This window comes from Gekko japonicus, unplaced genomic scaffold (genome assembly GCF_001447785.1).
Source record: "Gekko japonicus isolate JY-2015 unplaced genomic scaffold, Gekko_japonicus_V1.1 scaffold950, whole genome shotgun sequence".
NCBI classification, from domain to species: Eukaryota; Metazoa; Chordata; class Lepidosauria; order Squamata; family Gekkonidae; genus Gekko; species Gekko japonicus.
This window is the reverse complement of record NW_015163630.1, coordinates 517271-544470: the sequence shown is the minus strand read 5'-3', so window position 1 is coordinate 544470 and position 27200 is coordinate 517271. Positions and strand designations below refer to the sequence as shown.

At 44.9% G+C, this 27200-nt stretch overlaps 1 protein-coding gene across 2 annotated transcripts in view; it reads left to right on the top strand.

Annotated features, from left to right (window-relative positions):
- PPP1R16B (protein phosphatase 1 regulatory subunit 16B) overlaps positions 1-27200 on the top strand; it is a 113705-nt gene that overhangs the window by 54830 nt on the left and 31675 nt on the right. For both annotated transcript variants that reach the window (XM_015407532.1, XM_015407531.1), the window contains exon 2: positions 26193-26263. In XM_015407532.1, coding sequence (XP_015263018.1) covers positions 26193-26263 — 71 coding nt within the window. The remainder of the gene's footprint in view (positions 1-26192; positions 26264-27200) is intronic.

The following is a 27200-nucleotide window of genomic DNA, read 5'->3' as shown; positions in this document are numbered from 1 at the left end:
CGGAGCCGGGAGCTGCGCGATGAGCGGTTTCCGGAGAGCTGGGATGCGAAGCGGCGCGGGTCCCGGAGGTCGCGGCGTCGGTGCTCGGTGCGGGGCTCGGTTTGGCGTCCGGGTCTTTGTTCATGGGGTCGTGAATCCCACCTTCGTTCGAAGCGGAGCCGGGAGCTGCGCGATGAGCGGTTGCCGGAGAGCTGGGAAGCGGAGCGGCGCGGTTCCCGGAGGTCTCGGCGTCGGTGCTCGGTGCGGGGCTCGGTTTGGCGTCCGGGTCTTTGTTCATGGGGTCGTGGATCCCATCTTCGTCGCCAGTGAAAAGTATGCAGATGGAGAGTGATTTCAGCTAAGCATACCTTTATTTAGTTCAGGACAAAGACGGAGGGACCAGCTCGCAGGCTGGTTATATATGTTCAGAAAACCCGCCACCAAGTACACCTAAACACACCCCCTACTCCCGATAGGCTATTTACAGTAACCGGTCGACCATTGGTCTCCCGGCTGAGAAGCCGGCCCTTTGATTGGGCCGGCTAGGATCCTACGGACCCATTGTCTTTGGACGTGAAGCTATTGAAGAGTTGTGCCTGGCCAGCCCGGGCAAGTCCGGGCATGTCAGGCTGAATACATTACAGTATGTAATGAGCCAGCCTGAGATGGGATTCTCAGTATTCTCTTTATAAAAAAGGGAGAACGTCATCCCTCCAAAAAGCTCTGTACCTTCTGGCCATTCCCCCAGAAGTCCTCCTAGTATAAAAGATCAGCCCATTTCAGGATGAAGCTTCTGAAGAAGGGAAGCTTGTATCTTCCTTTGACAGGGATTCACCATAGGATCCCTTGCTTGAGCTTCTGCAACCTGAAGTGTTGCTCTCAGGGGTCCCGGGGTCCCATACTTTCCATGCCTTGGTTTCAAGAGTCCACTTCAAGCTCCCCCTGCATTCATGTAAACCAGTGGAAAGTAGTCTGAAATGTTCAACCTGCTGTAAGCCTTAATTACCTACTGCAATTTCACTTTAGCAGCAGATAAAAATAGCCAGATATAAATAAGCATGTCATAAATGTAGCCGCAATAAAACCCCGGAAATTTAAAGGCGGAAACAATAGCAGCTGCATAAAGTTTTTTTTTTTTTTAATGCATCATGAAAAACCTGTGAGAATAAAAACATTTTCACCTGGTACTGGAAACCTAACAGAGAGGACGCCAGGAGTGTAGTGGCGAGGAGGGAATTTTACTGTCATGGTGACCTGTTACTTGCGACCATCCTCTTACATTCAGTAAACAAGGGCATGTCCAGCGGGGCCTTGGGTGCAGATCTTATTGTTTGGGTAGATTGATATAAGAGGTGGTGGAAAGTGCCATCAACTTGCAGCCGACTTATGGTGGCCCCATTGGGTTTCCAAGGCAAGAAACTCTACTTATATATTTAAAAATAAACAAATTAAAAAGGCACTATAAATCTCTCTCTTTATATGTCATCCAAAGGAAACAAAACCCTGCACTTTTGCTGCTAGACCAGTGGTTCATGGTGCCCCAACTCCACCATGGATCCACCATGGGTCATGGAGCTCCATCTGTTGAGTTGTCAATTGTTTTGCTGCTTGTTGGTAGGGCCTGCACAGGGAGCAAGCAATGCCTCCTGCCTCTGTTTTCATGCCTCCTGCCTCTGTTTTCATGCACAGTTAGAGGAATGGAAAGAAGAGGTCACTCTGGGATTACAGAAGAGTCCTCCATGGATTTGATTCAGTGGGTCCTAGGGCTGGAAAGGTTGAAGAGCACTAGTCTAGTCTTCTCATTACTTGTGGAAGTAAACATCAATATGATATTTAGACAAAACCCATAAGATCTCTATGAAAGGGAATTGGGAAATTTCTTGTGGAGTTATGGATATGTAAAACAGAGTGGCACTACAGGAACAAGGGTGGGTAGATGTCCTCCCTGGAACAGTGCATTCTCTTCTACTGGAAGAAGCCCAGTGGGAATTCTAGCATATGTCTGCAGTCGGATTTTGTAGCTGTTGAAACAGCAAAGAAGCCCTGTCTATACTTCTATCATGTTATTTCCCCACGGTTCCTCCAAAGAGCTGAAGACAACACATATGGCTCTCTCTTCCTTCATTTATCTTTTCAAGAACCCTGTGAGGTGGGCTGGGCGGAGAGAGTGGCTGGCCCACTCAGTGTCACTCATTCAGCTGAGTGTGGATTTGAATCCAAGTTTCCCTCTGACACTCTACCATGCTGTCTGCATGCTTTCTACATTCCTTTTCCTGCCCTCCCCCTCTTCTAACAGGCAAAATTTGTCCAGTAGGGTTGCCGCTTTTAAATGTGGCAAAATATGGACCGTCCACTATTCATTACACCACTTTGAATTATAATGATATAATTACTGTTCCATCAACCTATCGGTTCTGAATAAAATAATAGGACATCAGTTTATTTATGCATTTATAGCCTGCTTTTCTTCCCCATGAGGACCCGAAGTGGCTTCCAACATTGTTCCCCTTCTCCATTTTATCCTCGAAACAACAATCTTGTGAGGTAGGCTAGGCTGAGTGAGAACTGACTGGCTATGGTCACTCAGTGAGCTTCATGCTTGAGTGGGAATTTGATCTGGGCTATCTTGGATCCTAATTCAACACTCTATTATTAGGGTTGCCAAGTCTGATTTTCGCCGCAGTGGGGGACTCCTGGCTGGTGGCTGGAGTGCACGCGCAAAGCGCACACCCCGCATCCACATCACTTGGAAGTGACACAACCACGCCAGGCACACTGGGGGCGGGGCCACGACCATCCGAGAGAAAACCATAGTTTTCCCTCGGATGACCGTGGCCCCGCCCCCAGCATACCCGGCGTGGTTGCGTCACTTCCTGGTGACGTGCACGTCAGGGTGGGGTTCCCCCTGGGGCCCGATCCGCCACCAGCGGGGAACGGGCCTCTGGGGCGGGGGTTTCCCCGCCCCCTGGGGGCCTTGGCAAGCCTATCTATTATGCTGGCTCTCTTTCATTGCAACCAAAAATTATAATCAGTGTCTTGAAACACCGCTTTGTTTCAGTTATTAAATATAGGATTGAAGAACAGGTCATTGAAATTTCTTGCAGCCCCTTAGGTCACTAAAGCCTAGTAATAGTTTCCAGAATGAGACCACCAACAAAATAACACCAGTGTTTGTTTGTTTTTGCAAAATAACTTACTGAGTTTTTAAAGTCTAGTTTCTGTTGCATTTTTAAGAAACCTCAGTCACTCAAGTTTCCTAAAACTATGGGTTACCTGCCCATTATAACCTTCATTTGTATTACAGACAGCATCCCCCCACAAAAAGAACAACAAATGGTTGATGATGGCTTCCCCAGAATCTAATGTGCTCTTTCACCCCTTCCCCATACCATCTTTTCCCAGTACTGCCATTCTTTCCACATTATATTGGAATAGAAAATCCAGGTGGGGTTTGCAGGAATGCTGACATCTCGCTCATGGAACTTTTCTGGCATAATACATGTTGATATTTGTCTGTGGTGTAATGTTTCCCAGGTGTATTCCTCCGTAGAAATGATTCCAAAGCACTCTCCCTTTGGAAGAAAGCCAAGTTTGTGTGACGTTTTAACTTGCTTCTTAAGAATATCCGAACAGTGTTCATCTGAAATTTCATGTGCCACAGACTAAATGCCCTTGACTACTTGCACTTAGCAATTCACAGTGTCACAAACCATGACATTATTCCAGTGGTGCAGATGTCACAAGAAAATATCAACATCATTGGTAAGATTACTGGGTCATATGGGTAGGTTCTGGGTGCAAGCTAGAACCTTGATTTTAGTTTTTAAGCTGGGTATTATGTTTGCATATGATTAATATACTGCATGACCAACCATGGCCAATTGCCACAACTTATCAAGCCGCCAAATGCCAAGTTAATACATATAAAATTAGAAGTTTACAGGGGTCGTTTCGTAGAAAAAGAGCTAGGGGAACTCATTAGCAAGCATAACTCATTAGCATATGCCACACCCCCTGACATCACCGGAAGTGTGTCATAAGGCCACACACCCCGCCCCCAACGGTCCCGGCCGCCGGCGGCCTTGCAGCTCCACTGCCGAGGGGCCCGGCGGGGGGCCTGCAAGGACGGCGGGGCCGGAAGCAGAGCGGCCGGAAGCAGGGGACGGGGCTTCGTCATGTGCCCCACCCCCCGTACCTCACCCGGGGGAACTGCGATCCCCCGCGATCCCCCCCCCCGAAATGACCTCTGGAAGTTTAATATAGCTTCCCTTAGTGGTATCCTCAGCCAATTCACAAATGATCTCTAAATATCAAAGATGAAGATAACAGTGATTTAAAAAGTATTACTTGTAGTCTTTCACATTTGGGACGTTGGGTTCTTAGTATATTTGCCTTTCAGATCCCTGAGATTTGTTCACAGGGCTTATGTAGCCTGGAGTTAATTTAAATGTTTACATTCTCTTCCTAAATAGGTTTTGGTCCAATGCATGGGCACTTTTCGAAGGAGTATTTGTTTAAATGGGCTTGACTGTACTGCCAAGATAAAGAGCTTTTTGGGCTCATCAGAATATATTTTTTTCACAACACGGTCTCTTGACTTAAAGCAATTGCCGGGGAGTCTTGGAAAATAATTATCTTTGCTTTGCAATTCCAAAAGTATATAGTTTATTATAGTTTCAAAGAGAAACGTGCCTTCTGGCAGAGATAAAATTTTGATGCCAGAGCAAATATTAAAATGAAGCTTTTATAAAACTAAATGTATATGAAAGAAGGGCCATTTGAATGGAAATGGCGTTAACGTTATTATCTCTGGAGGTGATCCATTTAAAATAATGATCTTCTTTAAACCTGTTAAGGCAATACTATAGATGCTGCCTTGACTGGTGGGATGGAAAATTTGCCTGACTCAGGCAGTACACCATGTCTTGCCATATATTGGATTTTCTTATATTTACATCCCACTGTTCAGACAACAATAGCCTCTCCAAGCAGCTCACATCAGTCAAAACAAACACCCCCGCCCTCAGGCTGGAAAACTGAAAACAACCACACATACAAGGGGAGAGGAAGGAAAAGGTAGAGGTCAGACTGAGGATGTCAGCATTTAAGAAGATCAGAAGAGCCCTGATGAATAAGGCTAATGGTCCATCTAGACCAGCATCCTGTTTTCCTCAGTGACCACCAAATATCTTGGAAGGCCCATGAGTACAGCATGGGGGGCAAAGCTTGGAAGCCTCCTGTTTTGTCCCCCCCCCCCCAGCAACTACTATTCAGAGGAACATTTAGCCACCTGGGCTAATTGCCATTGATGGAAATGTTCTCAATTAATTTCTATTACCCCTCCCCCCAAGCTATCAAAGATTGCAGCCTCTTTATATCCAGCTGAGACCGAGATGATCTTCTCCTTGAAATGGTGGGATAGTTACTTACCTAAGACCAGCAAAATGGAGAGAGATGATCCCTCCCCAGAAGATAATTTAAAAGAGGGGCTGCTGATCTGATCCCAGCTTGTACACTCATCTTTTTTACCTTTGGTGAAAACAAAAATAAAAAAACCCTGTTTGACCGAAGGTGCCATTAAGACAAAAATAATGTAAGTGTATCCTATGAGTAACAGTGCTATTCTCATACTACTTTCTACTGTCATAAAAATGATGTTCAGCTTCAGCCCGACTGAGTGAGTCCATCTTCAGCCGTACTAGGAGGTGAAATTTTCACTGGAGAGCTTTCTGGTTTGCCATGCTTCTCTCCATATCAATGTATTAGCATTGCCCCCAAACACCCTTCAAGCCCCACAATGTGTGGCAATTTTAAGTAACTTTTGATTTGCTGTATTCACACATTAATTGACACCATAGCCTGCAAAGCCCTGCTGTACAAGGTGCAAAGAAGCTCATTGCTTATTTCCTTTGCCAATTTGCTATTTCACATTCTGCAATCAGCCTCATTGTTCTTTCTGCTCTGAACCAGTGAGTCAGTCTATGTCATTTGTGGGTTTTTAAAAAATATATATACAAAAAAGGCCTTTTAAGAGACAGAAAATTGTAAGCATAAAAGCCTAACGCGGGAGGTGTGGGCACATATTTGACTTAATAACAGTGGAGTCATTTGCAGCTTGACTTTAAGCAGGGGGGAGGAGGATGATCTAGAAAATGGTTTCTTGTGTGGGTAGTCTTCACAACAGGAAAACAAAGAACATTCAAAGGAGACAGAAAAATTAGAGAGGAGAAGGGAGTTGTTATGGCTCATTGCAGGACGTATTTGTGGCTGCCCCCAAAACATTAGGTTATTATCAGGCAACTTAGATGCCTTATTGCACTGGTCTTCAGCTAGAGGATAGGGACACAAAGTTGTACCCTGCTCTGTGGATCATACCAGTGGCTCCACCATTGTGTTTGAGTATGTAATACAGTCTCTTAAGAAAATGGAAATATGAGGTGCAAAGTAGGGCAGAATTTCTTCCTTTTCAGTGGTTCTGCAAAAGAGAGTTTTCTGGCAGCTTCATCTTGTTGGGTGAGGGGACAAAAAAACTGCTGTTCTCAAACTCCCTCTTCTTCAGGAGAATTCTACAAGAGCTGTCCTCTTTTGTAGCAGGAGGCTGTAAGAGAGTAAAAAGAAGTGGACCCTCCATTGCAGGTTGACACAGAAGTGAGTCAAAAAAGCTTAAGAGCTAACTAAAAGACAACGTGTGCCTTCTTAACCCAAATAAACGTCACAATTTGTGGTTTGCAGGAGAGGCTGTGCTTTGTGTCCTGTATCTTAGGATGCTAAGATGGCTTCAGTGCATAGCAGGACCTTTTTTGTAGTTGACTCCTGAGCTCCTGAATATCCTCAAGGTTCATTTGGCCCCACCCATGTAAGCATTCCAAAGAGAAAGGAACCGCAGGGAGGGGTGGGCGGGCCTCCCGGGACACCGCAGAGCACCGCGGCCCCGGAAACCGCAGGGAGGGGTGGGCAGACCTTAGCCAGGGCCCGGGGATGCAGAGGAGGAGGTTTGGAAGACTTACCTTCCATCTTGCGTCCTCGTGGCACTGAATGGGGCCTGCTGGGAGCAGGGGGTGGGGCTTGGTCATGTGACCGCCCCGCCCCCTGGGCTGGTCACTCCCGGAGAGCTCTGGCCCCATCCAACCCCTGCTAATAGCCAAGAGGCCCCCTCTGTGTGGATATCTAAATCCACACATCGGGGGCACTTGGGGGGGCAGAGAGATTTTCCTGCACACTTGGGGCAGTCCCCAGGAATGCAGAAAAATGTGAAAAGTTTAAAAAATGATACGGGGGATAGTTAAATCCCCCAAAAGTAAAAGTGTATTCCCTGTGCATGTGCAGAGAATGCTCTGGGAACTCTACGGCGGGCCTGGTGGCTCGGAGGCACTCAGGTCTTGCCACTGGTGCCCGGGGCGAAGATCAGCGGGCCCGGCAGCTTGGAAGTACTCAGGCCTTGCCATTGGTGCCCGGAGGGGAGATTGGCAGGCCCAGCGGCTGGGAGGCACTCAGGCCTCGCTGGCAGTCCCCGGGGGGGGGGGGGAGAGAAGGCTTACCTGCAGCTGCTTCCTTCTCAATGTGGAGCTGATTCTGCGGGCCAGTAGCCTTTAGGAATAGTCCCCCCCCCCGTGCACGCGAGTATTGTGGGGCGGGTCCCGCTTCTTGTGTCTTATAAATCCCATATTCTTTGGAAAAATAGGTCAGTTATCACGGTTGTAGCTAGAGTGGCACTCCATCCCATCTGCACCCCTGGTTTGCTTTTACTGCACTGCTGGTCAATTGACTGTAATAATAAATTTGATTTGATTTCTAGACCTCTGGTTTGCTATACCTAGCAGTTCTTTAAATGTGCCATATCAACTTTCATTTAAAGAGTAAGAGCACACTTGTAGAATAGCAATATTTATTTATTTATTTATTTTTCACATTTATACCCTGCCCTCCCCAATGGGCTCAGGGCGGCTTACAGAGGCAAGGCAAAACCTAGCCATATTAAAACATAATATACATAATAATTTAAAAACACATAATACATCTTAAAAATCCTAAATTCAAACATGGTATTTCTGTTAAAAACTGGTGGCTGATATTCCCTCCGTCATGTGGTAGTGCATAACAGAAGGACAGCGTTCTTCATAAGTAGGTGCATGCAACTTCAGAATTAGAACTTGAAAGTAACAGTTTTTTATTCAACTAACACATTTCTGATGCTAACAATTCATAAACACTACAATAGACTTTTGAGCTTAGCAATAAAATTTCAGAAGTTTCTTCTGGTTATGAGGAAATTACTGAGTGATTTATTCCCCCCATTAATTTATTTGAAGCCCCAATTGGAAAGCTGGCAGCTCCACCTGAAATTAAAAGTTGTTACTCTTAAGATAAGGAGGAGGGGCACAAAATGAAGAGGGGGAAAAGGGGCTCACTCTCAATTCTTTTAAGGCATGAATTCTTCTCCTTTCCTTTGTCAGTAGTTTTGATTGCTCTTTCCCCTATGGCTTTCTAAGGGCCTACTCCACTGTTGCCCTGCCCTGAGTGGCCCAAGCTAACCAGCTCTTATCAGATTTTGGAACCTAAGCAGGGCTGGCCCTGTTTGTCCTTGGAGAGGAGACCACCAAGGAAATCCATGGTTGCAATGCAGAAGTAAGCAGTGGTGAACCATTTCTGAACATCTCTTTCCTTGAAGACCCTATGGGGTCACCATAAGAAGGCTGTGACATGATGACACTTTCCGCCACCACAGAAGTATGTTACAAAATCTTCATGTCTCCCATGTTCACGGTCCCGTCCTGTTAACAGACATGGTGTGGGAATTGCATGCTGAGAACTTGCTGGATGACCATCTTTCGGGTATGTTGTAGGGCTATCTTTTGGCTATGCTGCTGCAGAGTAAAGTGCAGGGGGTTGGACTAGATGACCTGCAAGGTCCCAACTCTAACATTCTATGATTCTATGAACTTAATTCCCAGGAGTGTGTGGGCCCAATTGAGTTTGAGACTGGTGTGTGCAGGAAAAAGAAGCTTAGGCCTTCCCTTGCACCATTTCCCAAAGAGCCCCGGAGAGATGCTATTTGTCCTGTTGGGGAACTACAAGTAAGTTTTCTTAATGAGGTAAATAGAAGCTCCCAGGTCCACTTCTGCCTGGGAATGTAGCACAGGAGGTAAGGCTCAAGCTCCCTATCCTCACACGCTACAGTTGGGAATCTGAATGGGGTTCCCACACACCTGGGAAATAAGTTCCAAGCATACAACTCTGTTGACAGGACCAGGGTAGATGCATTTATTTATTTATTTCTCGCATTTATATCCCGCCCTTCCCGTAAACAGGCTCAGGGCGGGTCACAGCATGTCAATAAATGCAATAACATTTAAAACACATTAAAACATATAATAACAGTAGTCATGCTTGCCATAGGGAGAATCCGGCCCTTTGATGTAACTAAGTATGGCCGGTTATCAGTGGATGGGAGACCGCAACCTCGTGGGGGCCATATGTGGGCGCCTACTGCCTCAGTCAGAGGCCTGGCAGAACAGCTCCATCTTGCAGGCCCTGCGGAATTGAATAAGATCCTGCAGGGCCCTGATCTCATTAGGGAGCATGTTCCACCAGGTGGGGGCCAGGGTGGAAAAAGCCCTGGCCCTGGTCGAGGCTAGGCAGACGTCCTTTGGGCCAGGGATCACCAGGAGATGTTGACTCTCAGAGCGTAATGCTCTCCGAGGCGTATATAGGAAGAGGCGGTCCCTTAGGTATGTTGGTCCCAGGCCATATAAGGCTTTGAAGGTGTTGTAATGTGTGATTCACCCCATATTCATTTCTGTCTTTCTTTCTTCAAAAAAGTTAACTGAAATAGGTCAAGGCAGCATGGTCCAGTGGTACAACCCAACTTAGCTCAGTTGTTTTCCATTGCAAGCTTCCTGTTGAAGACCTGTAGGATGTGGCCACTTGTTGAGGGTACCATTAACATGCTCAAGCAGCCCCTTGGAAATCAGCAGAAGTGGGGGGAGGCTTGATTAAGTGGCCTTCCCTGCATGGGTGTAATTGACTGTCTATTCTGAATGCAAACCTTTGCCAAACCTTGACAATTCTGACCCACTGACAGAGTTGAAGCTTACACACACACATATGAAGGGCTGTAATAAAATGCCAAGGTCAGGAGTGAGTAAGAGCTCACTCCTCCAGGCTAAGCAGTAATCTGAAGGCAAAGAGGCTCTGTCAAGCAATGTGCAGGAAAATGAAAAGCAGAAAGAGATTTTCTGGAATGAAGGCAACAGCCTAGCAGTTTATCTTAGCTGTGTGAAATGTCCTCTTCCACATGGCCTCAGCATGAAACAGATGGTGCCTCAGAGGCTCAAAGCTCTGCCCATCTGTACCATACTGTGTGGTAGGTAATGCTGGAGAGAGAGACTGTGAGTTATAGGCATGAGGTAGTCTCTGTAGGCTTTGAACTTTGGGAATTGAGGAATCTCTTGGTGCAGTGTCTGGATTCCAGTGTCTCAGCAGGTAAGACTGCTAATATATCATGGAGACTCAGATAAACAAAGTATGTTCAGAGACTGCTGTTTGGGAATTGGCAGCCCCTCAAGAGTGATTGGATGCTTTCAGAGAGACTATCCAGATGTGCTAGAACTAACTGTAGGTGTACCCTCTAAGCAGTTATACATGTAAAAATAAGCAGGCAAATTTATCCATAAATCATGAGCACAAAAGTTTTTTTCCCTGGGACAATTAGACAGGGTTCTGTAGCAATTATGCAACAAAATTGTACAAAATATACACATATGTAAAAGGTAAAGGTAAAGGTTCCCTTGCTCGAAAGCCAGTCAAATCCGACTCTAGAGTTGCGGTGCTCATCTCCGTTTCAAAGCTGAAGAGCCAGCGCTGTCCGAAGACGTTTCCGTGGTCATGTGGCCGGCATGACTAAACACCAAGGTGCACGGAACGCTGTTACCTTCCCACTGAAGTGGTACCTATTTATCTACTTGAAATTTCTTGCTTTCAAACTGCTAGGTTGGCAGGAGCTGGAACTAGAGACGGGAGCTCACTCCGTCATGCGGCAACTCGGGTCTCGAACTGCTGAACTACTGACCTTCCACAGCCTGCAGTTTAGCATCTTAACCACTTGAGCCACCGCAGCTCCATACACATATGTACATAGTACATAATTCTGCTTCTTCACAGTTTTCAGTTAAATTAGAATTGTGTGCTGTTTCAACAAATTGCTGTTTTATAGAACAAAGAGGTCATTTTAATCTATGTATGCCGCCTTGAGCCTGCATGCGCAGGCAAGGTGGGATAGAAATCTAAAATAATAAATAATAAATAAATTAATAACATGTAACTTCAGCATTCAGTTGCATTCAAATGACACGCCCCTAATGTTAAACACCTGCATATAACATCTCGAACAGCTGCGACAGCTGTTCGATTCCCACCACGGCCAGAATGAGCACCTGGCCCTTGTCCCAGCTCCCGCCAACCCAGCGGTTCGAAAGCACGATGTAACACCAAAGTGCAAGTAGATCAATGGGTACCTACCTTAGAGGGTAGGGGGCACCCTCCCCCCGTCAAGGGGGGTCCATGGAGCAACGCCGCTGCGAGCGGCAGACAGCGAGCAGCGGAAGAAAGATGGCGACGGAGGTATAACATCTTCGAGGGTCCGGACGCTGGTGGAAAGGTGGAGCCAGGAAGACGTTGGAGTGTGGAAGGCGCATGCGCGGTGGAGCCTCAGGGGACAGAACCGAAAGCTGCACCAAAAAGCACTCCGACCGCCAGAGAGGCCCGCTGTACCACCACCAGAGGAAAGAAGTCAGTAGAAGCCGTGCCGACGAGCGACAAGCTGTCCCAGAACGTCCCTCCACTGGGTGCTGTTAGGACAGTCCCCACCCCAGCATATATATGTGGCCTTAGGTAAGGGATAACGGTTAACTGTAGAGCCGCTCAGAGACCCCCTGTGGGGGGTTTGAACGGGGTAGCAAGTCGAAAGTTAAATAAATAAAATAAATAAATAAAATAAAGGAAACAAATGGCAGAAAGTAAAGAAGAACACATGAAGCTGCCTTGTACTGAATCAGGCCATTGGTGCATCAAAGTCAGTACTGTCTACTCAGGCCACTTGGGTTGCCAGGCAGTCAGTGGGAGGCCGAGGGTGGGGGGACATGGGTGGAATGTTGGCAGCATTTCTATGTCACTTCTGGGTACAACTGAGAAGTGACAAAGGGTCTTACTACAGAGGTTTTGGCACTTCCTAGAGCCAGCTTGGTGTAGTGGTTAAAAGCAGCAGACTCTAATCTGGAGAACTTGGTTTGATTCGCCACTCCTCCACATGAAGCCAGCTGGGTGACCTTGGGTCAGTCGCATCTCTCTCAGAAATCTCTCAGCCTTGTCAGTGAGAAGCCTGGTTCCCCCCCCCCTTTCATGTTTGGCTTGCATTATCACCTTTACTATTAGATATTAGACAAGCAGGGGCTTAGAAGGAATTGCAAGGGGGAGAAACAATTTGAAAGGTATACCCCATTGTCTCATGGTTTTGTAAGTTTCCAGAGGCTTGAGCAGGATAATGTCTATTAAACTAGGATTGGTGTAGATATACCTTTTGTAGCACATTTGAAATCTTCTTGCTGTAATCACTGCCAAGATCTTGCCAGAGCATTGGTGCAGAATCTTGGCCGACGGTACTGGAGGGCTAGCAGGGAACCAAAACAGTACCATTGCCAAGGCGGCAGCAGGATCATTATTTCACCTACACTTGTCCCATTCATAGTATCTTTTCTGTTATCTGGAAATTGGCCATTTTCCTTAGCCTGAATCAGCTCTGAAATTTATGTGGCCCCTTGAGTGCTGCTGGTGTTGTAATCGTGAGTTAATGTTGTGCAGTGCAATAAAATACCACATGGATTACTCAGAGTTAGAGCTTCTAAACCATTAACAACCTGTGTTTTTCCAAAATTGTTTAAGCCATTTATAAGGGGCATGTGGGCATATGTGCCTGTCTCTAAGGCTAAGTCCACTTCCAGTGTGGAACTCCTAGTGAGGTGTAGTGGTTGGAGTGTTGTCCTTAGTCTCTCATCCTAATCTACCTCATAGGCTGATTGTTGTAAAGAAAAATAGTACAGAATGATGTTGAAGACTGCACTGGGGAGAAATGTGGGGTACAAGTAATGCAGTAGGACTGGGACAGACAAAATTAGGCATCTTTTCACAAAACACAATGCCACAAGATACAATGATGGTTACTAGCTTATTACAGAGGTTATTTTCTGATGGACATTTTTCTCTGCCTTTGCTTGCAACCTGGAGTGCTGGGTTTTTGTTTTCTTGAGCGTCCACAGAACATCATCCTCTGATCATCCACTTTCCAGGTTTTTCCTGTCCTCAGTACATTCTTTCTCAAACCTGCTTTACTATACCATCCAGATGGGAAAGAGCATATTTTCAAAGATCCTGCCCACATTAGTGCCATTTTCCCTACCACACCATTAGAGGGCTATAGCGTTATAATGCTACATAGTGCTGAAACAATTACTGATTTTTTTAAAAAAAAAATGATCCGGTGATGCAGTGGGAAAAAATGCAGGGGAAAATGGCAGCTGATAGAAGAAAGTGTGCAGAAAATTCCGGTGTGGATGCTCCTTTACCAGTGTAAATATGTCTGCAGTTTGCGGCAGCAGTGAATGCAAAACAGATAATTGCCATATGGATATAGCAAAAATTAACAGCCATGACAGCTGAGTGAAACTTCCTCTATTACTCTGACTATTGGGGGTGTCAACAGGCCTGGAGAAAAAGACCCCTTCCCTTTTAATAGAAGCTAAATTGTGGAAATGGGCAGCTGAAGCTTTTTTGTGGCATAGCGGTAAATAACTTAATAAATAACATCCCTTTGAAACCTCTATTAAAGGTACAGGACATTTTTTTCTAGAGGCAGTGGGCAACCCAATGATGATCAGATGCTGGGGGCACACAATAGGGGAAAGCTGTTACCATTACATTCTGCTTGTAAGTTTTCTGGTAGAACTGGCTGGCCATAGTATGCTAAACCCATATTTCCGTAGAATATAGATATTATACCTATTGTAGGCATAAACAGGAAGAGAATAGGGTAGATTATGTTATTCTGAAATGTATGATACAAAAGGGAAAAAGAACAGGCAAGATTAATCTCTAATCAGCACCATGACTGTATCACTGGAAACAGGGCCAGCCTGATTATAAAACCCCATATCATTAGCACACAATGGCTTTTAAATGAGCCAGATTGAATTACGCATCCTAATGGAAATCACATCCAAAGTCAATAAGAGAAAAACCAGTACACATTTATCAGTCAGTTCCTATTAGGAAGGTAGGAAACAACAGTACCAGAAGCGTAAACATGAAATGTGATTTGCTGGCTTGGTTGCAGAAGCCACTTTTACTATATATGGTAAGGGGCTAATTGAACTGCATTTTTTGTACGCCCTGCGCTGTCTTCCTGACTAGATCTTTGGTTCTGATGGAAAAGTAAGAGAGAAGAACATAAGGTACAGAAAGCTGTATATCTAGTTAGGGATGTGCACCTGAAAAAATGGTATTTTTCAGATTTGGAGTTCAGGAAGAACATAAATAGTGGTATTCAATAGCATTCATGTCCCCCAGTACCATTTCAGGATTCCAGAATTATTTGGGTTCCATTATTCCCTATGGGAGACCTTTTGGGAGGGAGCTGGAGTGGCTGTTTTCCAACCAAATTACACAAAAAATTGCAAAAGAGTTAGTGCTGCCTGTCCAGTAAAGCAAATTGGACAAAGAAGTCCAATTACACAGGCCCCTGAACATAGTGCCCTCAGCCACCCTGCTTGTAGGGGTGTGGAGTGAGAAGAAAAGGGTCCCACACCCACAAATGAGGGAAGGAAAGAGAAGGAGCCAGCCAGACCCTCAGCTCTGCCAGGCTGAGACTCTTGGCATTTGTGAACCACCTTTCCCAGGCTGGCTGAGGCTCTCACTGGCCGCAAGCTGCCTTCCTGTTGCTCAAGAAACTTGTTACAGGTGAAAAAAACAGGCCTGGGATCCTTAAAGTGCCAGCTCTAGATATTCCTGAGTGTCTCAAAAATGTATGGGACCTAGATATCGGTATTCCCAAGAATCCCAAATGCCGCTCCTCATACCTGAGTATACCTGAAAGTAGGTATTTTTCTGATATATTTTTGGACTGGATATATCCAGACGTACATCTAGTATAGCACAGTGGCTAAGATAATAAGCTGTGATTGTGAAGTGGAGTGGGTGGTTTCTTCAAATATAGACCGGCACAAACCCATTAGGATGAGGTAAACTACACTCTCCCTCAACCTCCCACCCCTAGTATTGGAATAATAATACTGGTCTATCTTTGTAGGACTGTTGAGAGGCTAAACACAATAGTGCTTAAAAACATAAAAGCCAAGTGTTACTGTTACGATGTGTTGCAAATGCCATTCAGTATCTCAAGATTTCTGCCTCATCTAGAATGAAAAAAGCATACACGGTCTTTTCACATTTTGCTAAGTGTCCACTTGAAACTAGGGGTGTGTGCTCAGTATATACTGAGCCAAATAAATACCCAGAAGATACCTTATTGGTATATTTCGTGTATTTATTCCACCAAATACAGATTGGGGAATCTGATTTGGCTACTGAAATAGCCGCATCTGAATAAAAGCCAATATTATTTGGCTTTTACTTGGGTGTGGCTAGAAGTTCACTTGCTGAGTCATGCTGCCAGTGCGGTGTGGCTCTGCAAGTGAAGGTGGCACCTTCTTTGGGGGCCCATAGAATTGGACCCTGGTCCAATCTTTTTATAACTGGGGGAGGAGGTGGAGGAGAGGCACCAGCAGCTATGCTGCCAATTTGGTGCCTCTATCTCAAAAAACAGCCCCCCAGAATACCGAATACCCTCAGATTGATTCTCCATTATACCCTCTGGAGCCGGGTAAATTCAGGTTTCCCGAATATTTATCTGAATCTCAATACAACACCAATATTAGTACTCAGGAATATTTGGAATACCAGTATTTTTCAGGTCCAACAGACCCAAATCGGGAAAAACTGATATATTTTTTATTTGCACACCCATACTTGAAACTGCTCCTGCCAACCTAGCAGTTCGAAAGCAAGAAATTGCAAGTAGATAAATAGGTACCACTTCAGTGGGAAGGTAACAGCGTTCCGTGCACCTTGGTGTTTAGTCATGCCGGCCACATGACCATGGAAACGTCTTCAGACAGCGCTGGCTCTTCGGCTTTGAAACGGAGATGAGCACCGCAACCCTAGAGTTGGATTCGACTGGCTTTCGAGCAAGGGAACCTTTACCTTTACCTTTTTACTTGAAACTGTAAAGTGTGGAAAATAAGGGTTAACAAACCTTTGTTTGCAAAGACATGTACTATTCACAAACACTTGTTAAGAAGTCAGGAGTTGTTGTGGCTCCCTGTTGAGCATACTTTTAGTGGCAAATCTTGTAATGTGTAAAAAGCCCCTTTGTATGTTTGGAACTGAAGGATTCAAAAGACCGCTTGAGGCTTATCTTTCAGAGCCACACTAGACATGAGGGCAGGTGATCCATGATAAGATCTCTTGTGTGAGTTTTGAAACACACACAAACACACACACATTGTAGGGAAGGCTTCCACATGGATGTGATTTTGGGGAAGGGGGAGAATTGATCTCCCCATGCACGCATGGTACTTGTATATTCCTCCTCTGGGACAAATAATATTTGAATGGAACCTCTGTTTCTTCCGGTTGTAGATTGAAAGATCTCTTTAAGGCTACAGTGGAGCAAACCTGAATAGGGTTTGCACAGGGAAGAAAGACTGAATCAATGCTGTACTTGATAGTACTTCATTGTTACTTAGGTTCCTATCCAGGGATATATGCTACTCGGTCCAGGCAAGTGGCAAACTACACAGCTGAATTAATGATAAAAGTTTATATATCATGCTTGAAATCCCCCCCCCCCAAGTGCCCTAAAGCATGAATGTTGATTGGGTTTTGCGTTAGTATGTGAAAACAATGGGTGCCGCTGAACAAGCATATGACAACTTATTTAGTAATAACCTATATTCACAAGCCCTTATTTATCATTGTAGGCATATCAAGGGAAGCTTAAACATATTTACAATAACGATGTCAATACAGGTGCATGGAACAATATTAGTGTGTACTGGATGTTACAACTGGCCGCCATTTTACAGTTTTTCCCCTACATGTTTCCCATCAGCTGCAACCACAACAATTGAAAGAATTCTTTAACATAAAATTCTCACAAAACCCTGGGATTGCTTCCAGTCAGCTTTCTCTCTCAGTCTCACCCAGTTCTTCTCCTTACTACAGCCTCCATCTCACATAGGGACCCCAGGTCTCCCACTTTGGTGGGAGAACTCTTGCCCCACCATTCAGTTGAGCAGCAGGAACAAAAAAATAGTTACATGAACATGTAAAGTGATGTCACTGTGTCATCATGACATTATGATTCACCTGAAATTCTGTGGCTTTGCCATTGAGTTTCAGGTGAATCCTAGAATGTCATGCAGATGTGGTAACATCACCTCAAGGTGTACTGGAAGTGATGTTTTAGCATCAACACTGTTCAATGCAACTTTGCCTCGCCATCTTCTGGGGTTGCCAGTGTTTGGCTGGCAACTCTAATCCCGCATTACTTTTTTCATACTTGTCCCATGATTCCCAGCATAGGCTTTTGGGTGGTTATGAGGACCCTTTCTCCCTTTTTATGCTAAATCTGGTGGGATTCAACCTCTTGTCCACACATGCAGCAGAATGAGTTGGTCACTTTAGTCTGCAAATGGGCAAAGAACTAACATATCAGTTGGACAGGGGCTTGCTGAGTCTATGGGAAAGACTTCTAAGTGTCCCCATCTACATGGTAGAGTCACTTCCCATGTTTTCCCAACCACAGAGGATCTGTTCATGAGTAAACTGTTCTTGCATAATGGGGAGTATGCTTAAGGGACACTACTGAAACTGATCATGTAGTCCAGGACATAGTTCTCAGGATTCTTGAGAAAAAAACACTATAAGGCATTTAAAGGACTAGGTGACATGACCTTGTTGATCTACTAGCACATGAGACTACCAGAAGTGGTTCTTTTGATCTTGTGAATGATCCAACATTGTCTGTCAACAGTTAGGTCATGGACTTTTTCTGTGGTAGATCCATTCCTCTGGAATGGCTTACCAGAGTAAGTGCAGAGGGTGACTTAACTCACAGAATTTTGAAAGGTATGTAAGATGATTCTATTCCAGGGGTTTGGTAGAGAGCAGATTTGATTGCATTTTAAACTGTGTAGTATTTTTATCTTGTTGATGGATGATTATGAAGTTTTTGTGCCTTGGGGCTTTTGCTGCTTTGTTAGCTGTCTGAGGAGAGAAGGCAGGGATATAAATATTTTAAATAATGAGCTAGACATGTATTGAGATTGTTGTTTACTCCTTCCTAAATCAATTTGTATTTTGAAACTTATGTACAAGGTGGTGAGCTATGATCTTCACAAATGTTTTGATGTTCAACTTCTGATGATTTCAGTTTGATTGCATTCAGACACAAACAAACGATGTTTATGATGCAAATGAGTCTAAAACCCTCAGACTTATATGCCCCCTTCTTCCTCCCCTTGTTGACTGACATTAAGTTGAGTACTTCCTAGTTTAGGAAATCTGCAGTCTAATCAAAAAAATTTGTAATGTCCAACTTCAGACACTTTAACAAATTAAACTTTCTCTCTTGCCTGCAAACTGAGATTTTAAACTACAATTTTAGAATCCGGGTTTGTTATATTACCCAGTTATATTATACCAGTTTGTTATATTACCCAGATTTGAACACCATATCAAATTGTGGTTAGGTTGGAGATATCCTAATCCAGAAAGTATTTAGTCTTAAAGCCAAACTACATGTTACATTTGGCACATGATTGCCGCAGGGACTCGCAACCATATAGCACCTGAAAGTTTTAAGGTGCTACAAGGGTACAATTCAGATCAGGACTGTGGTGCAGAGGGAGAATGGACTTGAGTTCCCCCTACACTGTTTTCCTGACCCCAAAGAGCCCCAGTAGGGGTTAATTGACCCATCAGCGGGATACACATGCATTGAATGCTTGCTCATGCACCCCCATGGGGAAAATAATGCCCCCTGGAGCCATTTCAAGTTGGAAAAACAGTGCTGGGAGACGTCTGGAGCCCTTCATCCTGTGTCACCATCTGGCTCCTAATTAGACCTTTGCAGTGCTTTAGAACTGAGTTCCCATAGGGTACTCCCAGCTGGTTTCTTGCTGCCAGTTCTTGTTGGTATTGTGTGTTAAATGTAATGTGTAGTTTGGGCCTCAGTATGGGGGGGGGGGAGAGTGAAGCTGAAATTTCCAGGCTCATTTACATCACAGACAAACTATGGCTTGTTCCACATTTCTGAATGTGGTCACTGCTAGCTCCAGTTCAGTTGTTTGTATGAATCAACTCTAGGTTTGCATCACAGATCTAGTCATGGTGACTTTGATGTCATTGGATCCATCCTTTAGGTGCCTGCAACTTGAAAGAAAAGCTGACAGAGAATTAACTTTTAATGGTCCTGCTTTCTTCTGTAAATTCTTGGGACCTGCTCACTTCGTACTCCCTGCTGCCCCAGCCCATAAGCTTTTATGAGTGGCCATTTAGTCCCTTTTAATGCTCTTCATTTTGTAGTCTGCATTCCCTCTAAAGTTTATATATCCTCTGTCAGCATAATACTGGCCCTTAAGTTGCGCTGACTTTCCAAGCCTTTGGGAGAAAGGGGTAATGATGAACCTCATTGCTGGCAGTTTTCAGTAGCCTTATTCTGGGAAGACAGAACAGCAAGGAGCAACGATCTCCTCAACCAAACCTCAGAAACAAATCATGGCAAACCAATTTCTTTTCATTTATTTCTTTATTCGAAATATTTTTGCCCCACACTCTTTAACTAAAGGTTACAGCCAATAACAATATAACAGTAAAAGAAAACAGCTGGATAAAATTACTAATAAACTCCACTGTGTATAACAATTATACATATAAAACCGGAGTGGTAAAGCCGTAATACAGCAAAGCAATAAAACCACAATAACAACATCCAAACAGCAAAGATATTTAAGCAGCAATAAGGCAGCTGAGATACTGTTACCGCTGCTCCCATCGGATCCAGGAAAGAGAGATCCTGCCCCCTAAGGTGCTTCAGCCAGTTCACAGCAGTATCCTCTATCTGCTTCTCTCTCTCATCTCTTCCAGAATCTAAACTGCTGTTTCTTCATACACAGACAAGCACCTCCCTCCCTCCCTTCAGCTGGGATGGGGGAGACGCTTCCTCAAGATTCTAGGTGCGAGGACACAGCCATTGCCTAACATTTAAGACCAACAGAGGTGACATCTACAATTGTTAAGTAACATCGCCATTCTCTTTTGTCATGGGCTCTTGCCTTGTATGTCGCTTTCGGCCAGGCCCATAGAATAGAACCAAAACCATCACCACCAGACCACAAAAACCTGTGGAAATAAGAATGTTTCTCACTAGTGCCTAAAGATTAGCCAGTTTGGCATTTGAGTCCTCACTCTGCCATGGAAGGAAACTTGCCAGGTGACCTTGGGCCAGTTACTATCCCTGAGTCGAACTTGCCTCACAGGGTGGTGGTTGTGAGGATAAAGTGGAGGAGGGAAGAATGATGTTGTGAGCTGCTTTAGGTCCCCACTGAGGAGAAAAGCAGGAGATAAAGACAGACACTTGATGGACAGATACAGGGAAGGCATTCCAAAGCTGTATTAATCAATCAATCAATCAATTAATTAATTCTTTCATTCACTCACTTAATTTATATTCCACCTTTCTAATCCTAACTCTAACCCTAACCACAGAAAGGCAGATGTATCAACTATGTGTCAGGTCAGGTTTGGAGGTTCTAGCAGGGGAGCACAGCTATTGTATACCCTTGACCAAAGAATGGTCAGACAATGTGAGCCGCCCTGAGCCCACTTGTGGGGAGGGTGGGTTATAAATATAATAAATAAATAAATGGCACACCCCTTCTATTTGGGATGGTCGTCCTCTTCCACCCAACACATAACTTCAGGAGGGACACACACAGAATAGTGAGGAAAGCAGCGGACACCAGCCACATCAGTTGGATCAACCCAGGTGATCAGTGGGGTAACAGATGTTGCAGCCAGATTGCCCTCACGTCAGTTCTAGATCAGGAGATCAGCATGGAGGGTGGGTCAAACACTCCCCTGCCCTGCACATCATTCGATATCTACATCAAGGGTTGGATCCAGCAAGTGTATTTTTTTCTTCCTTACTACAGTACTCGTCTGATATGGCTCTTGTCCAGTTAGTTTGCATGTTTCCCAGCATAACCTTCTTGGATGGTTTGTTTTGACCAAGAGAAAATCTGGTTGAGTCCATTCCTAGGTCCCCATGTGGCTACTGTTTACACACACACACACACAACTCCTCTTTGGAGCTCCCTGTACAATGTCTCATTTGACCCAGAAGTTGTAAACTTGTGGACTGACTGTGTGTTTACATTTTTGATCCCTCCCCACCTGAAAAGTTCCCTGCTTGTACTAAAGAAGCACATTCAAAATAAAGGTTTGGTGTTGTTTCTTCCTGATGTGCTAGCTCTCTACAGGCATACAACGAGCTTTTAAATCGGGGGAGTGGGGAGCTTTCCAAAAAAAGCCAGTTGAATCCAACTCTAGGGGGTGATGCTGAAAAGCCAGCACTGTCTGAAGACCTTTCCGTGGTCATGTGGCTGGCATGACTGAACGCCAAGGCACACGGAACACTGTTACCTTCCCACCAAAGCAGTATCTGTTTATCTACTTGCAGTTTCTTGCTTTTGAACTGCTAGGTTGGCAGGAGCTGGGGCCAGAGACGGGAGCTCACTCCATCACATGGCACTAGGCTCTTTTTTTTTTTTTTGAGCCCCCGGAAGGGATTTTTTATTATTTTTTATCAAACTACAAAACTACTACAGAAAAAAGGGAAGGGGGGATTACATATATAGGATAAAGCAAAAGAACCCACTACTAACTAAAAACCCAAGAGAGGAGATCTTCACTAGCTTAGTTACAGCAAATCTTCACTTCACTTAGATTATTATAAACTGAGTCAAACATTTGTATTACTTTCTTTTTCTTTAACTCTTAAATTTAACTGTCTAGAAACAGTACCCCCCAATCATCCCCTTTCAGAGTTCTCAAAGGCACAATTCAGAGTCCTTCAGCCTTCACTTCTCCTTTCCTCGTCTCTTCCGCAGCTTATAAGGACTTTTTGGAGCGGCTGCCCCTTGCTCTGTCAGAGAGTTCTATCCAGAAGAACCCGAGTCCAGCTCGCCACTAGACTTGCTGTCCTCTTCTTTTTTCCCGTCCTCTGGTCTTCCCAGCTATACCCTTAGGAATTCTTGAGCTTTCAGAACAGAGTCAATCTTTTCTTTTTTATCCTTGGTCTTAAAAGTAACACATTCTGGAAATAGCCATTTATATCCAATTGAGTTTGTCTGAAGAAAAAGCACAAGTTCTTTGTACTTCCTTCTCCGTTGTCTTACTTCAAATGGAATATCCTTTAGCGTTCTGATGGTATTTCCCCCCACTTTCAGGGGTATTCCAGCAACCGCTTTCAGGATTGCATCCCTCACATGCCTCTTTGAGAATCTTACGACAATTTCCCCAGGCAGATCATTTTTCTTTATATAGCCTGAATATGATCTGTAAACCACATCCATCTTGCTCAGCAGCGATTCTGCCTTCATTTCTGTCACTGGGGCTAGTAATTCTGTCATCACTTCTTTAAGATTCTCCCCCCTGTTCTCTGGCATGCCCTGGAAGCGAAGAATCACGTTGGCCTTTTCCATTTGCACTTGCAGCAGTTGATCTTCCATGGAGATTTGTTTCCTTTCCAGTTTTTGCACTTTTTTCTTCACCTTCTGAGTAGTTGCAGCCACTTCCTTTACCTTCTCAGTATCTTGCTTCATTATTTGTATCATATCGTTTATCTGGGTTTGTTGTGCAGTAATACTTTGAGTCACTATAGACATCTGTTCCTTGAAGTTATTCAGCTGCTCCAGCAGAGGGCACATATATTCCGCTATAGACTTTGCCACCTCACTGGTAGCTTCCGGTTTCGGGCTCTCAGACCCTTTCGCTTTCAAAAGTTTTTCTCTGTCTTTCTTCCCCGCCATCTTTTTTGCTTGTTTACTTTCGCAATTTTTAAAAAAGTCTCTGAATGTGCGCTTGACCGCTTAGATTCGCTTTGGTAAGTACTTCTAGGCAGTTTCATTCACGTTTTCTTCCGCTTCCCCCCTCAATCACTCAGAAATTCATGTGCATGGGAGGCGTCCCTCCCATGCTCGCCTTTTTCCCGTTCGGTGGGGTGGGAAGCGCTTTGAAGCGCTCTTCCCTTTGAAGAGCGCTTCAAAGCTGACTCACATTCATAATTGGTCGTTCGACCTCGCTTTCAACTTTCATTTCTGCCGCTGGATCTCCCACGCTTGCCCTGGTCAGCGTCACTAAATCCATACGGTCTCACAGCACGGAGAACCGTTGGAACGAAGAGGTGCCTCAATTCTCCGGCATTTCGCCCTCGAAGAGGCAACCTCTTGTAAGTTCCATGGCCAGGGTCCCTTTGCCGGGCCCCTGGGGGGGTAAGTGAGCCTGCGCACCCCCTCCTTCGGCTGGAGCGCCGCTTCACCCCCGGGAGGTCTGGGAGGTGAGTCTGCTAGTGCGCCGCCATAAACCGGAAGTCACGCAGCACTAGGATCTTGAACTGCCGACCTTCCGGTCTGCAGCTCAGTGTCTTAACCTCTGAGCCACTGAGTCAAACACTATCTTACACTATACAGCTTAGCAAATGCGGGAAATACTGTTTAGATCTAAGAGAACTTAGTGCAAACAGCCTATGAAGTTTACTTGCATCATTTTTGTTTGTGTAAGGGCTGATGCTGATGCAGAAATGGTCCATGGGATCCCACCCATGATCCATCCACAGTCAGAGCAGCTCAGTCCAAGACATTACCACCTCACTCTCCTCACTCTACAACATCACTCTCTGTAACAGGCAAATGCAGAATGGCTTCAAAAGGATTTTTCTTTGCCCACCTGAAGGTTGTGACTAGCACCACACAAAAGAAGGATATCTTCTACTTCTGAACAGTTTTTAATAAGGGGAGTCTTATTAAAAACTGATTAAAGAACCCTGTGGGAGGGCAAAATGAGATAAAACTTCAGTGAGAGGCTCATAATTCTAAAAAGAAATCTCGTTGTATATTTCAAATATATGAAGTAACAGTAAGGTACTCAAGATCCTCTAAGCAGGTTGGGTTTTCTTTTTAAAAAAACTCTGCAGAATGGCAACATCAATCTGAAATGCTTCAAGGGCGCCGTTTGCAGAAGATGGAATCTCCTGTCTAGTAATGAAGCCCCTTCAGGATTTATGTGTTGCCAAAAAAATAGCTTTATAGGCTCCAGCAGGGATGTCTTGAAATGAAGGACCCCCTGACAATTGTTTGTGTTGTTCAACAGAACTAAATTAGAGATTACACTTGTGTTTGTTTTGCAGGGGCGTTCATTTTAACAGTGTGTTTCAAAGCCGAGGTATGCAAACTGCAAATTCAGTTGCAGAGAAGCCAGCATTTGGAATGGCAATTATCTCCCAGGAAGAGAGAAATATCACTGTGTGGTACTTCAGCCTGACTTGGTGATACTCCTTTCAGGAAATGATGGCTCTCACAAATGAACTATCATCAGGGGACCGTGGGACTGTAGCTCCTCTTCTACAAGCTGCAGAAGCCCAGCTTCACTCTTCTAGTTCTGGGCAGAGGAGGGGTGATGTTGTGTGACATTACACTGCTGGCATGAGATAATTGCAAAGTTTTTTCAATAGACATTATTTTATGTATAGTATCTGCGGTGGAGAATAACCCCTGACTTACGTACCTCTCTATGTAGTGGTTAATATAGTCGTTAATTATCATTTATCCCCGCTGTCTCCTTATTTGCTATCAGGTAGATATTTAATCATTGGTGGATTTCTGGGGAGCATTTGGGGCTTCACCAGGAGAAGGGAGGTGAGAAAGTCACCTTCTGCAAGGGGAACTCCTCCCCGCCTTCCAAGGAGCAGCTCTAGTGGATCCAAGCCAGTGTTTTGTAGGGTTGTATGAGAGCTATGCTATGCATAAGATTTTGTTCATTCAGACACACAATCACTGAGAGCTTTTTTAAAAAAATGTCGTGTACTGAACCATCTGTGCATGGCAGGCACATGGAGTTTCCCCCCATTTCTCTCTTTTCCTGAATGTCTGTGGGCAGAAATAAGGAGGGACCAGGGGATGAAATCAACTCCTTTCCTCAGCAGAGCTGTGCTTGTGAAAGGAGGAGCAACTTCATCTCCTAGTCCTACTTCACTGCAGTCTCCAACCCATGTGGCTCTTCCTCTGCACAGACCTTAGGAATGATCTTTCTGGTGGGTCGGAAGGGGCTGTAGAAACAGAGAAGAACTCAGGAAAATGTTCTGCATGGAGTGAGATGATACACACAGGTATCTCTGCTTAAGAAATGTATGCCAGATGGTGGCACCACAAGGTAAAAAGGGAAGCAGGAATTCTGGTGGGGAAGGTCTGGTGGCCACATGAGTCCAGTATAACCAAGGAACAGCCCTCCTGGACCTCTTCCATCATGGGGTATCAGATAAGCAGGCAGCTGTTGACCACAGCAAAGCACTTGAGATAGTTTGGGATGTTAATGCACTGACTAAAGTATGGAGGTATGCTGCCCTGGTACCTAGATGGCCCAGGCTAGCCCGATCTCATCAGGTCTTGGAAGCTAAGCAGGGTCAGCCCTGGTTAGCATTTGGATGGGAGGCCACCAAGGAAGTCCAGGGTTGCTATGCAAAGGCAGCCAATGGCAAATCACCTCTGAACATCTCTTGCCTTGAAAACCTTACGGGGTCACTGTAAGTCGACTGCAACTGGACAGCATGTTCCACCACCACCAGAGTGGTATGCTAACCAGGAGTTTTTAAAGAGCATTTTCATTCTACTGAAGTCAATAGAACGATTCAGTTTAAAATGAAACACATTTAGCCATAGAGTTCCATTCTCTTTTTCACTTTGTGGTCAGTTGTTTGTTCCTTCCAAGGATGAAATTAGTGATGATCGCTTGCTGAGAAATAACAGCTCCCTTGTTGTCTCTTGCAGTCTGTTATTTATTGAACAACAACTTCAGCCCTGACCTGTGCAATGAAGATGGATTAACTGCACTGCATCAGGTAAGTGTTTGGAAAAGGGGAACTGTAACACTGGGGATCAGATTAAGGAGAATGTTCACAACGCAGCTTTCTGGGCTGTCATTTTGGTGATCTAGGGATAAATCAAAAGCAGGGAAAGCATCCAAGAGGAGTTTCTCAATAGATGTTATCTCCCCTCGCCCCATTACTAGTTTGCAAAGCATGTCACGAATGCATGGCATGGCTGATAACTGAAACTTGCATAGTCCCTACCAGAAGCCTCCTACCAGAAGGAGAAGGCCACAGCTTGAATTACTGCAAAAAAGTAGTTGCAGATTTTTGGTGCACAGTGCAATAAATTCTCCTGCACGTGGGCACAGCTGTGCCTGAGGAGAATCATGTGGAGAAGAGTCAACGGCAAAAATAAAAGCACCCAGCTCATCCAGGATCATCTTTGGCTGAGTGATCTTGGGCCAGTCTCAGCCTAACCTGCCTCACAGGGTTGTTGTGGCAATAAAATGGAGGGAGGATGATGTTGTAAGATGCTTGTGTCCCCATCAGAGAGAAAAGCAGAGTATATATTTATCTATCTGAATAAACAAAACCTTGACCTTTCCACTGCTCCCCTCCTGAATGGCATGTTTAAAGTTTACTTTATAGGTCCGTCACTACTGAGCACCCACAGACAATGGGTGGTCTCCTTCCACTGCACTCAGCTAACAGGGGTATGATGAGCCTTTCATCAGAAAAAATCCCTTTTGCAAGAGGAATGGACCTCCATTAACTGAGCAGAGCAGTAGGATATAACCCCCATCTCTTGGGACCACGGGGAAAGGTGGCCTACACCTCCCCCCGCCCGTAACACACTGTTTTCCTTACCTGAAATGGCCCGAGGGGGCTGCTGTTTTCCCTGTTAACAAAACTGAATGTGTAGACCTTCAGTCCACTCTAAGTTGCTCCAGTGGGGAAACAGCAAATC